The 12,057-nt window shown below is 43.8% G+C and overlaps 1 protein-coding gene across 2 annotated transcripts in view; it reads right to left on the reverse strand.

Annotated features, from left to right (window-relative positions):
• Positions 1–3,172: 3,172 nt before the first annotated feature.
• The window catches only part of KCNS3 (potassium voltage-gated channel modifier subfamily S member 3), a 34,317-nt gene continuing 25,432 nt past the window's right edge, over positions 3,173–12,057 (reverse strand). For both annotated transcript variants that reach the window (XM_027113777.1, XM_027113778.1), the window contains exon 3: positions 3,173–5,180. In XM_027113777.1, coding sequence (XP_026969578.1) covers positions 3,649–5,124 — 1,476 coding nt within the window. In that variant the 5' untranslated portion in view covers positions 5,125–5,180 and the 3' untranslated portion in view covers positions 3,173–3,648. The remainder of the gene's footprint in view (positions 5,181–12,057) is intronic.

Raw genomic sequence — 12,057 nt, forward strand, 5'->3', positions numbered from 1 at the left:
TCCTTATTCAAGGACAGTCGTAGTTGGGTCCACCCTCAGGGAGTGTGAAACAAGGACAAATGAATTTTAAACTGCTGTTGACAACATTTAGGTTAAATGTCAGCTGTAAGGTGTGTTCTCTGAGCCTCTAGAGATTTTTAAATCTGGAGAAAACTGTTATGTGTCTCAGGTAATTTGAAGGTCTAAGCAGAAATCATTTCAATTACTTCTTGAGGTTCCCTGCTTTCCTGCGACTCTTTAACTCATGATTTGTAGAAATTCTTACCTGAACCAGGTGTATAGAGATGCCAGGTAACTGGAAAGTCATGGCTCTGCCATACCTTCTAAGACTGGATCGTTGATAGAATTGAGAAATTACTGTTAACTTTTAGTTTTACTAATGGCTTTGCAATTGTGTTTAGAAAAAGTTTATTCTTTTAAGGATACTGAAATACTTATGGATTCAATGATATGACTGACAGTTGCTTCAAAATAACCTGGGGAGGAGAGGAAGTGAGTTGAGGAAGAGATAAAATAAGTTTCTTATGAAATGATAACTGTGGACCCTGAAGAGTAGGCACACGTAGGTCACAGAGTAGGAACAAGGAGTTTGAAAGAATTAAAAGACAAAACTCTGCGAAGTGGCCTGGTCCCACCGGAACGAATGCACCCCGGCGCCTGGGACTGAACAACTCATGTAGAGGCAGTGCCCATTAGGTCAGGTTGCCTGGCTTCCTCTGCCCTCTGCGCCCACTCCACTGCCAGCATCCCTGGGCAGCGGGTGTTCAGCCACTGACTCAGCCCCCCTCACAAGAAGGACCCCGCCATCTCACCACGTGGGAATGACCAAGAGGTGACCTGCGTGCAGCGCAGGAAAGCTGAGAGGCATAGACACAGAAGGCACTGCAGCTCTATTGCTACAGAGGTCTAATGGTGTGGCATGAATTTTGACTGAAGAGCATGACAGGGACTGAGGTGAGGCCCTGGGGGAAGGAGTTCCAGCTGGCCAAGCCCAGAGGGGAGCCACCAGCTCCACTCACTCTGCAGGCGCTCAGGCGGTCTGGCGAGCTACCTCCACGAATTAACACGCAGTACCGGTGGAAACACGAGTCCCGTACAGCTGCGACCTTGCAAGAGCTCAGAGTATACAAGCATCCAGGTTTGGAAGCTCTTCTTAAGGACCCACAAGCTGAGAGACATTCCTGGATTCTTGTAGAACCACAGGTTTCCCACTGTTTCTACCACTCGGCGGCAGGGAAGGGCCCTCAGAGCCTGTTCCAGCTTCTAGAAAATTCTGCCCTGTCAACAAATGTGTCTGCTTTGTGAGTCAGGAGAGGGACGGTACATAAGCCAGCATTTCCCCTTTCCACTCACTTCCTGGAAAAATCAACGTCGGACGGAGTTTATTGCTTTTTATCTCTTCAGATGAACGTGGCCCTGATGCATCCTTAAATCCACTCCTGAACCCAGGAGAGCAGGAGGCAGTGCCGTGTTCAAGGCAAAGGCTCTAGAGTCCGGCTCCTGGGGCTCTAAGCCCAACTCTTACTCCCTGTGTGAACTTAAGCCATTTTCCTGTGACCTTGTGTCCTCATTTTTTTCTTTTAATTTATTTATTTAATTTATTTATTTTTGGCTGCGTTGGGTCTTCGTTGCTGCGCGCGGGCTTTCTCTAGTTGCGGCGAGCAGGGGCTACTCTTCGTTGCGGTGCGCAGGCTTCTCATTGCGGTGGCCTCTCTTGTTGTGGAGCACGGGCTCTAGGCGTGTGGGCTTCAGTAGTTATGGCGTGTGGGCTCAGTAGTTGTGGTGCACAGGCTTAGTTGCTCCACGGCATGTGGGATCTTCCCGGACCAGGGCTCGAACCCGTGTCCCCTGCATTGGCAGGCAGATTCTTAATCACTGTGCTACCAGGGAAGTCCTGTGTCCTCATTTTTAAATGGAGACAGTAATAAAGCCTTGCTGCTAGGGATGTTGTAAGGAATAAATGAGATTATATAGGTAAAGCCCTTACATAGTAGCTTATTATTATTATTGCTGTTGCTGTTATTACCACTACTATTGTTATTACTATTGCTATTACTATTACTATATAAGCAATCTTCAATTACTTTATGACTATTTGGGAAATCTTAAATAAAACTGGGTTCCAAGTTCTACTGCCACGCTTCAAAACTGTATTTATAAAAAAAAAAAAAACTGTATTTATGCCAACATCAAAGGCACTTGGGGAAAAAGAAACATTTTTTTCAATGGGCAGGGGATGATACACATGCATGTAATAAACCTCCAGATTGAAAAATAACTATAAACCCTGTTCAGTGGTACCCATCTCAGAAGTCAAGAAAACATTAGAAGGAGTGATGAGTCTAAAGGTTACTTTCATCAGATAACCTACAGAGAATGTCCTTCTTTCAACAAAACCCATCTGTAAACATAAAAAGTTGGATCGTAAATCCACGTGGCTCTTCCATTCAGAAGATCTCACGGAAAGAACCCAGTCTGACAGCATGAGTTAGAGTCGCCATACAACTCCAAAATTAAGATTTTAGCTAAATTCTCTCCACCTGGGATAGAATTGCTGTCACTGCTCTGGATATGAGTACGTGTGTCTTTCGTTATGAGGGGTAGAAACATAAGAGGCGGACATGACTGCCTCTCAGGCTATTTTTAAATGTTGGCTCATTTCACAGCTGCTGGCATAGCTTCGTTCAGTGATTTAAGTCTCGCTCCTCTGGCCATAGTGAATCACATCTGTGTTTGTACAGCATTTCTCCTTTCTTCCATTCACTGAATGTATCTCTGCCTGTGAGCGTGTAAGTTTACTCTGCTCTGCGTAATTTTCAGGTGATGAGGTTTGATCTGAGCAGTAGAAATTAGAAAATATATACTGGAAACGTATCTGTAAGGGCACATGTTTCATGCACCTATGCCAATTTGAGTATGTCCTAAACATGTACACGCATAATCGGGTTACACTGGACAGTGTGGTTTAATCACGAACGTGATCCTCCCACTCGCCAACCACTACCAAGTCTACTGAACAAAAGAACTAGCCCGCTGTTGATGTATATCCAAAATTCAGAAACACACAGAAAGGGCTCCTAATGTGTGCCAAAAAGAGCTTTTCCCTCCCAAGCCAATTGTGAATATACTGAAATATACTTACTTGACATAAAAACATACGACCAAGACATTCTCCATACTGAAGTAGGCAGTTTATTAGGCGCCTAATGTCCATGTTTAGAACGTGAACATGGGTTGACATGCATTTGTCTCGTTTTGTGGATCTTACATGCTTGTAATCTTCAGTCAGCTGGGCCTTTGATTCTACTTGTCAGTAATTGACAGTTAGCTCAATGTGAGTAAATGATAAACACAGAACGATACGTAAGCCGTAGCAAGAGATCCCACCCAATACCATCTACCTTTTGTTTTTCAAAAATCATATCACAACTCTCTCTTATAAAGAATAAATTTCAGAGCAAGGCATTTAATCCACCTCTCTGAAAAAAATAAAGACGTTTCTATCATTTCAGAGCAGTGAAATGTCCAACTATGGCTGAAAAGTACACCCTGAGAATTAAATGATTTTAACAAACCCACTGAGGTTTATAAAGCTGTGTTAACCTAACGTCGGTAAGGGACACGAGGTACAGGCACAAACGTCCCTGCTCATTTCGCCGTGCAATTCTCCAAGGATGCCGTGTTATAAACATCCTCGTTCTCGTCAATGCTCGAAGCGTCTGTGGCTTCGGGGTCACTCACCACGATGCCCACAGAAGAGAGACTGGTGAGGAAGGCATGCATCCGCTGCGCATAAATGTCCCTAATGTTAAAGTAAGGGAGCTCGTGACACTTCTCTGGTGGGTCCTCACTACACTGGTCCACTTCAATGTCCTTTTGCTTCTGGTAGTACTTGGAAAACTTGTTGAAGATAATGGTGATGGGAAGGGCCACCACTAAGATGCCACAGATGATGCACGTGCTGGCGATAAGCTTCCCAGCCAAGGTGACTGGGTGGGTGTCTCCGTAGCCCACGGTCGTCATGCTGATGGTGGCCCACCACCAGCAGACAGGGATGCTGGTGAGGCTGGACGTGTGGTCATCCTTCTCCACAGAGTAGATAAGCACGGAAAAGATGGAAATGCCCACCGATAGGAAGAGAAGCAGCAGCCCAACTTCGTGGTAGCTGTGCCTCAGTGTGGCACCGAGAGACCGGAGTCCTACCGAGTGCCGGGCCAGCTTGAGGATGCGGAAAATCCTCATAAGCCTGAGGATCTGGACCACCTTGCCCATGTTTTCAATGTCCTCACTCTCTTCCTTCTTGGTGTCTACAGCCAACGTGGCATAAAAGGGAATAATGGAGATGAAGTCGATTATGTTCAGAGGGTTTTTCCAGAATTTCTTTTGACAGGGAGCAGCAACCAGCCGGACGGCCAGCTCGACGGTGAACCACGCGATGCACGCGATCTCGACGCCTTCCAGCACGGGGTCGTCCACCTCCCCGTCCTCGTTCTGGAACTCCGACATGCTGTGGACGCACATGGCCACGATGGAGGCCAGCACCACGCTCAGGGAGGAGATGGCGATGAGCTTGGCCGACAGGCAGTAGGCTGGGTTTTCCGTGCGAATCCAGATCTTCTTCCGGAGCTGACCGAATCGCAGCTTGTCAAACTTCTCCAGCTCCTTCTCGAACAGAGACGACTCTTCGAACGAGGAGTCAGTACTCACATCGTTGCTTTTCTGGTCCCAGTCCTTCTCGTGGTTTTCCTCCTTGAGCTCGTGGTAGCGATTACTGCAGCAGGAATCGAGGAAGAGCTCGTTGATGCCCCAGTACTCGATCTCCTGGCAGAACGAGAACACGCACAGCTCCTCCATGACGTGCAGCTTCCCCGTGTAATAGAAGTTCAAAACGTATCTGAACAGGGAGGGGTTCCGATCAAAGTAGTACTCTTTATCGGCCACGCTGTAGTCATCACACAGTTCCAGGATGGCCTCTTCCGAGCGGCAGCTGAGCAGCTTCCCGAGTCTGGTGTGAGGAAAGCGCAGGAGGGTGCTCTGGTCGATGGACTGTTTAAAGCCCCCCACGTTCAAGTTGACAAGTTCCTTGTCTTGTCCAGGGCGATGGAAAATCTCACCAAACACCATGGTGGATACAGGCGGCGGAGAGCTGGCTGGGAAGGGAGATGGAGTTCACGCTGGACCTGGAAGGAACATAAGACGGCATTTAGCCCTGTCCCATGCAGCCAGCCGTGCCAAGCTTATTTTTAAACTGCCCTTTCCAGGATGATGGGCTACATTAAAAGCAAAACAGGAAACAGGAAAAAAAAAAAGAATACGCTATCCCCTTTTTGATTAGAAGAGAATCGACACAAAACAGGTTTTTGGTTTTCGTTTTTTAAAAAAATGGGTTTATATATCCATTTTTTGGAAAAAGACTGCCATATAAATTTTATGAACCCCAATTCCTATTTCTCTATTTTTTAGTCATCCAACATTACCTCCCACTCCCCCAAAAGCAATGCATTTGGGATCACTTACACAATACAAGCATCTCCAGTTTTAACCACGAGGCTTCTTCATTTGGAAATGCTCAATTCAGACGTGACAGGCTACTTGCTGCCCGGCTTGTAGCTCATCTCTCCTGGCCCCTAGGGCTTGGTCGTGCACCCTCAGGAACAGCTCTGTCCTCTGCTCTGCACCTCGTCCACAACCCACACATCCCTGGGGGCTCAGCTCAGCTCTTACAAAAGATGTAGGTTTCCTCTTACGCTCCAGGGTTTCACTCTGTTTAGAAAAAGCCCTATTCCCCACGTTTCGATGTGGACAATCAAAAGGATATAATTATCTCCCTGTCCCTAAGTATCTTAAAAGATACAGTTACACTTCATGGGATGGGATTTCAGGTACATCCACAAGGGAAGAAACTGACTTAGGGAACCTTTTCAAGTTAACTGCACTATCAGTTTCCTGACACGAACAGGCTCCTCTGCCACCTCCTCCCTCCCTTCACAGTTTCCCACACGCTCCCAATCTATGACACCCAAGTCTATACCGGCCCAGCACGCACAGGCTATTTTATTCTTGATGCTAACCAAGATGTACCAGAACCATTTCTCAGAGAGAAAAATAATAGATTTTGACCATCATCCAATAGAATGACACTTCCTCAGAGCCAATGATGCAAATAAAAGAAAGGTAGGAAACTGTCATATACTAAGTTCCAACCGAGTACCAGTAGATGTTTTGTTTTTATTACGTCTTTTAATCCTTCCAGTACTATAAGGTAGGTGTATAGGAAAATAGATACTCAGAGAAGTTGAGTAGAGCCATGATTTAAACCCAAGTTGGATTAACCCCCAAGCCCATGCTATTTCCACTACACACATCCCCCCCATCCCTTCCTATTTTTTTCCTTATTATAATCTAATAACCCAATGTGGGAAGTGTTATAACAGAAATGAGTCAAGCATCTTTGGGTTTATTGAGAGAAGAACAATGACCTCTGTCTGGAGAAGCTTCATGGCAGAGGTTCTATTCAGGTCAAATGTTAAAGGTTTAAGCAGAGCTGAGCAAAGAGGGAAAAGGACATTCCCAACCGAGGGTATCAAAAGGTGGGCACAAGCCAGACTGTAAAAAGACTTGTGTATCAACCTAAAGAGTCTGGAGTTGATCCTGTAGGTAAGACCACTAAATCATCTTAATCAGTAAGTGGGCGTGGCTATATTTGTGGCTGTAACTTGGAACGACCCCACTGACAGCAGGAGGGAAGACTGCTGGTGGGAATGGCTGGAGTCAAGGAGGTAGGGCTTCAATAGAATAGGTGAGAGGACCCAAACTCATACAGCAGTGGCGTATATAAAGTGACAAATTCAAAAGTTTATGAAGTGGAATTGACAGGACTTGGTGGTTGACTGGAAGGAAAAGATAAGGAAGTGGAAAGTCAAAAGGAGGATGTGTTTTCTACTCTGCATTAGTGGGTGACATCCTTAGAGGAAACACAAAGGTCAAGTAGGAATTTCTTGCCCTTATGTTTATGCAAAGCCCAATCTGTCGGCGAGACGAGAGATTCCTCCTCTCAAAAGGACACCCCAGAGGACGCAGCCTGAAAACATAGCCCTCTGCCATCCACCCTAGGAGGAAGCCTAGTGTCATAGGGAATACATAGCCGTTTGCTCTGGACTCACCAGCACTGAATGTGTTCCCATGAACCCAGAGACCTCAGCCTGGCATGGCAAGAAGCTTCATAGATTTGCTGACCTCTTTAAAAGACTTGATTTTTTTCTGCCTCTGCTTTCTATTTTTAGTTAGAGATCTTCTCTGAAGGGCTTAAATCAGAGCTTACGGCTTGGTCCAAATACTTATGGAACCTCTGAAAGCAGGCTTATGCTCGTGGCAAGTAGGGTAGTAAAATGTTCCAAGGAACTAGTTTTAGCTAAGCTAGCGTTAAGGCTTGAGTGGACATTATCTCCTGGTGGATTATTTTTTATCTCCTTGGCACTCCTGGAAACCCACCACGGTAGAAAGCCACTGTCTGCCTTCATGATACTACCTGCTCAAGTCAGTCTCAATCAGAGACTGTGCCATCCACTTCCTAACCGTTTCACAGTCACTTCTCCAAAGAACAATGTTATCAACCATAATATCCGTCTTCCTGCTCTGTCCTCCTTGCTTTGTATTGACTCCATGCCAGTAAAAGAGAGCCCGTTCTGAGGTCCACTCATTCCTCAAAGTCTAATCACAGAAGCAACACACATCATAAGACCAGGGATCTCTTGTTGTGGGTCTTTCAGAAGAAAGAAAAAGGAAAGCATCTCTGGATCAGATCAAATGCTTCAGCTCAGAGGGCCAGACGAGATTCTCTGCGTCACGGCGGCCAGAGTACAGTGTTGATTTCTTTGGCTGTGTCTGGCCCATAGCAGCCTATGGAGGGCAGGCAAAAAGAAGACGCCCACCTTTACAGACTGTAGCAAGGTTCCCTTACGTACAGCTAGTCCCTGGCCAATTACAAACAATCCTTATATCCTTTGCTCCTCACTATTACTTTGGGATTTTGCAGATGAGGAAGCAGGATCAGAAGAGATGAATGGGCATCATGCAGCTATTAAGGGTTAGAGCAAAACCCAAGCCAGGGCTCCTTAGGCAACCCCTCTGCTCTACAGCGTGCTGGCTCACACATCCGAAGTGGCATAAGAAAAGCAGATACTGAACATCACTATTCACAAGATTCCTATATTCAGGCCAGCATTTATTTAACAGCCATCATTTACTCCCATTCAGAAAATAGTTGCTGCATCAAAGGTATATCTCTATATATTTAATATATATTTATATATAGTACATATTTTATATATGAAGTTATATGTAAATGTACATATAAAGGGATGTATATTATATACACATACACCCACACTTAGTGTGAACCATATCTCTCTCTCTCTCTCTCTCTCTCTCTCTATATATATATATATATATATTTAACTGTGCACACACTAAATAAAAACATGGGTCAATTCCTCTTTAAGTGAGACAAACTTCTCTAATTGTGACTAAAACTATAGAAAAAAATAACCAAAAAATTTTTGATTACATAAAAGTAAAATTTTGGGTATGGAAAAATATGCCATAAGCAATGTTAAAAAAGAGAATACGGGAAAAAATATTTGCCACTTACATCACAGACAAGTGGTTAATATACCTAGCATGTAAAAAGCTGTAGACAGAGAAGAAAAAAGAGAACAACAATATAGAAAAACGGACCAGATATGAACAGACAGTTCACAGAAAAAAATGCAAATGGGTCTTAAAACAGGAAAAAAAAAAAGTTCTACCTTGCTCATAGTAAGATAAATGCACATTAAACTTACGGTGCAGTATCATATCCAATACCAAAATGGAAAAAAAATCCAAAAATTGGACTACATACTCTATTATCAAGTATATGGGGAAGCAAACACTTTCACAGACTGGGAATACAAATGAAAGGGAATCTTATGAAGGGGAATTTGGACATATCTAGCAAAACTGCCCACAAAATAGGAGAAAATATTTGCAAATCATATATCTGATAGGGGTCTAGTATCCAGAATAGGATTTAAAAAAAAAACCTCTTACAACTCAACAGTAAAAAGACAAATGGGCAAAGGATTTTCTAGACATTTCTCCAATGATATATAAATGACCAAAAAGTACATGAAAAGATGGGCTTCCCGGGTGGCGCAGTGGTTGAGAGTCCGCCTGCCGATGCAGGGGACGTGGGTTCGTGACCCGGTCCGCGAAGATCCCGCATGCCGCGGGGCGGCTGGGCCCGTGAGCCGTGGGCCGTGGCTGCTGGGTCTGCATGTCCGGAGCCTGTGCTCCGCAGCGGGTGAGGCCGCAACAGTGAGAGGCCCGCGTACCGCAAAAAAAAAAGTACATGAAAAGGTGCTCAATATTATTAGTCATTAGGAAAATACAAGTCAAAATCACAATGAAATACCACTTCACACTACTAGGATGGTTATAATCAAAAAGTAATAATAATACAATATTGTATTGTGTTATAATACAATAACTGTTCGTGAGGATGTGGAGAAATTGGAAGCCTCAAGCATTCTGGGTAGCCGTTTTGGAAAACAGTGAAAGAATGATCGAATTAAAATCTCACCATTTTGCAACTCATAATGAAATAACGGATCTGGACAATGATCATAAATGGCTGCTAAAACCCAGATAAAAAGATGATGGGGAGCTTCCTAACTGGTAGATCAGAGGACCAATACCTGAACCCGCTGATCAAGCCTGGTGTAACAATAAGAGACAACAAGATAGGATGTGCCTCCTGATGGAAATATATACACAATTCTGAACTATACCAGCCCCCAAAACGTCAGACCTGAATTTGATCTAACCTCTAGATCTAACAATTGAAGTAAAATAGAGACTTCAGAGCAACATGTTCAAAGACACTATAGGGATGCAATCAGCAAAAACCAGACTGTGGGAAATTATACAGGACAAATGACATGGATCAAACACATGACATATCAAATAATCCAGCATGTGGCTCTGTATGGATACTGACTTGAGTTAGCCAAATGCTTTTAAAAATACATATGAAGGGCTTCCCTGGTGGCGCAGTGTTTGGGAGTCCGCCTGCCGATGCAGGGGACACGGGTTCGTGCCCTGGTCCGGGAAGAGCCCACATGCCACGGAGCGGCTGGGCCCGTGAGCCATGGCTGCGGAGCCTGCGCGTCCGGAGCCCGTGCTCCGCAACGGGAAAGGCCGCGGCAGTGAGAGGTCCGCGTACCGGAAAAAAAAAAAAAAAAAAACATATGAAAATCAGGGACATATGAATGCTAAACTAGACACTTGATGACATAAAATAATAACTGTCAGTTTTTCAATGTGCTAATGGTATTGTAGTTATGCTCTCAAAAAGAATCTTTATCTTTTGGAAATATACACTAAGATCTATGGATAAAATTATACTACATTTAGGATTCATTTCAAAATAATCCATTGATGTGGGGTTGGGGGGGACAGGGTGGAGGCACTGTCATACAAGATGGCCATGAATTAATAATTACGACAATCGTTGCAGCTGAGTGATGGGTACAGAGGAGGTTAATGCATTATTCTATTTTTGTACATGTTAAAATTCTCCATCAACAATGTTTTGAGAAAAATTTACTAAGCACCTTTTTGAGCCATGCGCTGTGGTAAATGCTTTCATATACACTATTGTGCACCTTTTAACTACCAGAATCTCAAGCAGTACCTCAGTGTAAGTATCCCTGAATGACTGAATCATTTCATTTAATTCTCCCACAGTCCTAAGGGGTAGATCCTACACCCCATGTTGCAAACAGGGAAATCTGAGGCTCATAGTTTAGCCAACATTATACAGCTTTTACAGGGCAAACTCTTTCCAGTATGCCTCAAATATGAGTATTTAATTTTTTTTAAGTGGGAGGAAGGAGGGACTGGTTGATCTTCAATTTTACATATTTTATCAGTCATCCTCATTAATGAATGCTAGATTCTTTGGTAGGAGATTTGGTACTAGCATGCCAAGGACACATGTGGTCTCAAATCAGGCACATCTGTGGGTCCCAAAGGCATCTGGCCACAAGGTAGAAAAATCAAATGCTATTTTCATTCTCTTCCCCAAGAAGAGCTTCGGTTCATTGTATCAATCGTCCTGCCTGCTATCAACCCAAATCACTCATGGTGAGAACACCATATACGGTATGTGGCCACCTTGTTCCTCTTGGTATTTGTAAGACTGAAAAGAAAGAACAGATGTCAAAAATCCAAGATATTCTCTGGCAGCTTAAAAGAAAACCCACATTGATCCACTTCTCTCCAAGTGGCACCCATAAAGCCTTTCCAAAGCCATTAACCTCTTACCGCTCTCTTTGCCTCATGCTTTCAAAATCACTTTAAAAATACTCTCAGAACTGTGTCTTTTCAAGGGTGAGACATATACATGCACACATGTGCGTGAGTGGCTTTGATAATGCACTTGATTTGCTCAGAAAAGTAACAAAAGCAAAACAAATACAAGCCACTTGTACTTGCTTTATTGGGCAGAACCACTTTTTAAAATCAATTCCATAAAAGTAAACAGAAAACCTTGATTCTTTTTTCCTTCCCACTTGTCCAAAATCTACATTAGTCCTATCATGAAATCCAAAAAAAAAAGGCGGGGGGCATTTTTCTGCATTAATGCTGCCATCTTTTTGGAACATTCTTCTGAAAGAGCTGTATTTCATTCTATTAAATTTAAAAGAAAAATAATTTATGTTTTTAAAAAGGGTAGGTCATACTAAATTGTATTTCTGGCCATGCCATATGAGAATATTCCAAGTAAAACTAAACAAATGTAAACAGACTTGAAAATCTAAATTCAATCCACACCCAAGTATTGAGCATCCTCTCACCAGGAACCTTCCCTGGTGATGATTTTCTCCTACAGCAAGCTCCCCGTGCAGTGGGGTGGGTAACGTGTAAGGAAAAGAAAATCAGAAGTCAATGTGGGGCCACAGAGGAGCAGAGAGTATAATGAAATGTCAGTGGCATTGCACGGTCCACCCTGAC

This window comes from Aethalodelphis obliquidens, unplaced genomic scaffold, assembly GCF_003676395.1.
Source record: "Aethalodelphis obliquidens isolate GAN/ISIS:26980383/991018 unplaced genomic scaffold, ASM367639v1 scaffold12, whole genome shotgun sequence".
Classification (NCBI taxonomy): domain Eukaryota; kingdom Metazoa; phylum Chordata; class Mammalia; order Artiodactyla; family Delphinidae; genus Aethalodelphis; species Aethalodelphis obliquidens.